Here is a 4,836-nt window from a genome sequence, read left to right on the forward strand (position 1 = left end):
ATGGCGGCCGAGAACAGCAACGAATCGCAAGATGAGAAAGAAACACTTATTAAGACAGACAGAGTAAAAGAAGTGCCGAATGATAGTGGAACAATAGTTGAGAGCACAAAAAACAATGATTCCAAACTGATACTGTATCACTGGACCCAGTCTTTCAGTTCACAAAAGGTAAGTGAATGGACGTTTCAGCACCATGGTTGTGGACAGAGCTCACTGCACTAGGACGGTTGCATAAATGAAAGCGATTACCTTTGATGTCCTTTAAGGTCAGCGGTTATGATGCATTGACATGAGAACGTTCTTCATATTTCCACCAAATAATACAGTGAAGACATACTCATGCAAACGCACCTATGTGTTTGCGTTTGTTTACATTTGCAACACTATGAAGAGCATAATCACACAAATACTTTCATATGCATTTCACATGACGCCGCATACCGAGGATCACAAGTTCTTATAGTTCTAGGATCCAGTTTGGTTTGGATCTTATTTTGACGTAATTGCTCAAACCGACAACAGACAATGTATTCGGAACGTAATATCTGGGCCTGTATGGAATTTGAGCTTCTTTATGGGCTACTTTTGAGGTCAGCACCACAATGTCATCAAATATATTGTGAGTACATAGAAAAGGCAAACCGACAATTAGGCTGTAAACGACAGATCGTCGTGACAAGTTCCGCTAACCACGTTGTTTTGATCTCACACTGCCACAATCGCATGAATACGAATGAAGAATAACCAATCCGTGCACCTGTCCACATTAAAAAATTTAATATTGGTAACACTGGATGAAACATCGCTTTTTGTGTTTTACAGGTGAGGTTGGCCATCGCTGAGAAGGGCTTGCAGTGTGAAGAATACGACGTGAGTCTGCCTCTTAGCGAGCATAATGAGCCTTGGTTCATGAAACTCAACCCTGCTGGAGAGGTGCCTGTGTTAGTCCACAACGACAATGTCATCTGTGACCCTGCCCAAATTATGGATTACCTGGAGCAGACTTTCAGAGATGGCAAGTTACTGACGTGAACTGACATTTTGTATAGTAATATGGAATACACTGAAATCATCAGCTATCATATTTTTTTCATACCCTGCAGTGTCACAGGTGTTAAACTGGGCAATATAAACACACCCAGAGTTTCACTGAAATGACCAAATTTGCTGTGTATTTGCACAGTTTCTTTGGAACCTGTGAGTGGTTGTGTGGTATTTTCCATTTCTACAGTAATTTATGATATTCATTTTAAGTTGTGCTTTTAATTTTTTGTTTGTTTGTTTGTTTTGCTTTGTTTTTCCTCATCTCTTTTACGAATGATTATTTATTTTCTGTTATTCTTATGTTGACACTGTTTTTTGTTATTCTTATGTTGTCATTTTAAGTTCAGCATGTCTGTTGAGAAAATGGGGATGAAAAGAGAAAAATACAGAGGGTGAGTTTTAGTTCTGTGTTTATGTCTCTTAGAGACTTGTTGCTGCTCCCTGAAGTCTCTCTCTCTCTCTCTCTCTCTCTCTCTCTCTCTCTCTCCCCCTCGCTCTCTCCCTGGAAATAAAAAGACACAATATTTTTTTGTGTTCCCGTATGGTGCAGTCCTAAGGGAAAATGTAAATTTTGGGCGTTATATATCTTTGTCTCTTTTGAATTAGAGAACACACCAAAACTGATTCCTGAGGTGGGGAGCATGTATTATCATCGGGTTCAACACTATCGGGAACTGCTGGACTCGCTGCAGATGGACGCTTATACCCATGGCTGCATTCTTCATCCAGAAATTACAGTAGACTCTCACATCCCGGCATATGCGACCACCAGAATCCGTGGTAAGCAGCTGCAGCAGGGTTCTGGACCGATGCATTTAACAAATAAACATATTTGTTTATTTCATCTTTCAGTGATACTGAATATCTTTCAGTATCTCTCAGTGATACTGAAAGAATAATTGATTGAAAAACACATTGAGTCCTATTCTCTCTGCCACAACCAGTGAACCGCTGTGATTAAATGAATGTGGGATTTTGGACGATGGAGGGTCTATTTTTGCTGTGTTCACAGTTTACCCTGTATACATTAATCAGAATGAAGCATATATATTTGTATGAGAATGTAGTTACTTGGATGAAGAAAATGGCGTAGAACTATCCTATAATGTATTTCACAGCTCAGATTGGCAACACAGAGTCAGAGCTAAAAAAGCTTGCTGCTGAACATCCAGATCTTAAAGATGCTTACCTGGCAAAGCAGAGGCGCCTAAAGGTAAGTGTCATTATTCATGTCGGGATCTGATAAATTATTTATAAGTCTGGCTAACTTTGGAAATTTGCAATAAACTGCAGTTAGGAGTATACCCTCTGTACTGTGTGCTGTTGGGAATACTAAAGGAAATCATGTGATTTGCCCAAGAAACTTAACTTCAAAACCTAAGTAGAAAATACTGTTAATCCATCACTGTTATAAACTAGATTATTACTGAGTTTTTGGCTGTGTCAGATAAAGTTACTCACAATTAGAATCATAAAGGAATTGAAGGTTATTAAAATGATGTTACAAGCTGATTGTAAATGCCTCTTCAATTTCTCCAGTCTAAGTTGTTTGACCATGATAACATGAAGTATTTGAAGAAAATCCTTGATGAGCTTGAGAATGTCATGGACCAGGTGGAGACAGAACTTCAGAGGAGAGTTGAAGAGACACCAGGTAAGAATTGCAAATCGACAAATAAAACACTACCACACTGTTTGTCATCCAAGAAATATGTTGCCCATTTTCTGCTGCATCTTCCTTGTAGAGGAGGGTAGTCAGCAGACCTGGTTGTGTGGGGAGTTCTTCAGCATGGCTGATGTATCTCTTGCTGTCACCCTGCACCGCCTCAAATTTTTGGGGCTTTCCCGCCGTTACTGGGGAAATGGGAAACGGGTCAACCTGGAGACGTACTACGAGCGGGTTCTGGAGCGCCCCACTTTTAGGAGAGTGCTCGGACACGTCAACAACATCCTCATATCTGCCGTTTTGCCAACTGCTTTTCGGGTGGCTAAGAAGAGAGCTCCATCCATACTTGGCACTACTTTAGTGATAGGTTTGCTAGGGGGAGCTACCTACCTTGCTTTTCTCTATCTCAGAAAGAGAATACTAATTACCAGCTAAGTCAATCACGTTAATATACTACCATTGTTCTATCTTGTTGCCTATTTGATTATGTATCTATACAGTAAGCATATCTATATACTCTTGATGATTGTTGCACAAGAAGCACTTTCTTTTCATTTACAAGCAATGCATTCTGAAATAGCCAAAACATATGTTCAGCTTTTCATTCACTGATATGTGGCTTGGATTAAATTTTACTTTTGTGCTTTCTGTGGATTCTGCTGAATGCGTGTCAGTTGAACCTGGTTATAATTTACCAGAGTCAGTTTTCCCATCAAGCATGCTACACAGAATATCACAGTGCATTCAGGGTGATTTACAGGTCTGACAACAGCTGGACCAGTGACAAGCTGTTACAGATGTCCAAATAATTTGTCATCTCTTGGTACTGCTTACCCAATCAGATTTTAAGGAAATGTGCAGTATCATTCCATGTCATAGACACAGTTTTTTTTTCTATAAAATGTTTGTGTGTTTAGGGAATTATTAATTATTGTCTGTGATTAAGTCATGCATTCATACAGATAACATACATTAAAGTGTGAATTGAAGACATTTAAATATTTTGTTGTGATTCTCAGATTATGTCTGATCAAGTATATATAAAAACTATCAGAGTAAATCAAAGCATGTAAAACGAAAATGTAATGAAGTATACATCACAATTACAAAATTATTATTTTTTTTTTAAATATTCTATGCATTTAAGGCCACCAAGCTATCAGTTCTGTTATTTGCTCAGAGCACACATCAAGCATGGACAGCTATAGTTACACAACTATCATTTTAAATTTAGTGACATCTCGTAACTGTAGGAAATGTCACTCATATCGCAGCGGGCATGCCTGTTCCAACTTAGGTAGCTTGATTCATCTATGTTCTACAAATCTCAAAATAAGTATTAGTTTAAGTTTTCTCTACTGAGGTTGTGAATAGTTTATATGCGGGTGTGGAATACTCACCTACTCATTCACATCTGTTCTCAGAAAGACAAAAGAAATTAAATATACTTTAAACAGTGCATTGCCAGAATACACAGGGCTTCAGCAATTAGTCTGAATACTTTTCTGAATTTAGCGTTCTCTTGATTAATGGGATGAATACCACACAAATGTAAATGTCTGTTTAAAGAGTCAGACAAATTACGAGGTTGCAGAAGACCAAGAAAAACCCCGTTTAATCCCTCGGGAATAGTTTGATTGACATTCGCAAGGAAAATACAAACCAAACAAAACAGCCTCAGACGTCCACACCGGTTGGAAAAAATCAGTCAACCAGCAGGATTAAACAAGCACTGCGAGATGGTCGTATTTTGCATTCTATACATATTTCTCTATATACCATGGATATCAATTTTACAGCTCTATCCCTGTCTGTAAAAAAGGCAAAATAACATTGATTTTGGCATGCTTTGAGTGTGTACCTACCTCAGATGTCTGCCCTTTATGCTAATGTCTGAGTAGGTGCAAAGCAGTGGAGTTCCTAATGCCCTCACTAGATGGCAGTGCATAGCCGGTCTAAAGATCAGCTAAATTGTATTGGTGTACTTTTTTTAAGTCACTGTGTTTCATGCAGGCTGAAATGTGGTGAAAGAAACTTCGTGGCCAACAGCAGGGTCATGCAGCTGACAAAATAAACCTCATTTTGGAACAGCATAGAGTCACTTATTGTTCAGTTGATTGGACCAG

The 4,836-nt window shown here is 38.7% G+C and overlaps 1 protein-coding gene across 1 annotated transcript; it reads left to right on the forward strand.

The window, feature by feature from the left end:
- Positions 1 to 3,145, forward strand: gdap1 (ganglioside induced differentiation associated protein 1). The gene is made up of 6 exons (XM_030769798.1): positions 1 to 168; positions 823 to 1,015; positions 1,651 to 1,824; positions 2,163 to 2,257; positions 2,584 to 2,698; positions 2,790 to 3,145. Exons 1-6 carry the CDS (start codon positions 1 to 3, stop codon positions 3,143 to 3,145), a joined length of 1,101 nt encoding a protein of 366 aa, XP_030625658.1.
- The last annotated feature ends 1,691 nt before the right edge of the window (positions 3,146 to 4,836 follow it).

Source organism: Chanos chanos, chromosome 3 (genome assembly GCF_902362185.1).
Source record: "Chanos chanos chromosome 3, fChaCha1.1, whole genome shotgun sequence".
Taxonomy (NCBI): domain Eukaryota; kingdom Metazoa; phylum Chordata; class Actinopteri; order Gonorynchiformes; family Chanidae; genus Chanos; species Chanos chanos.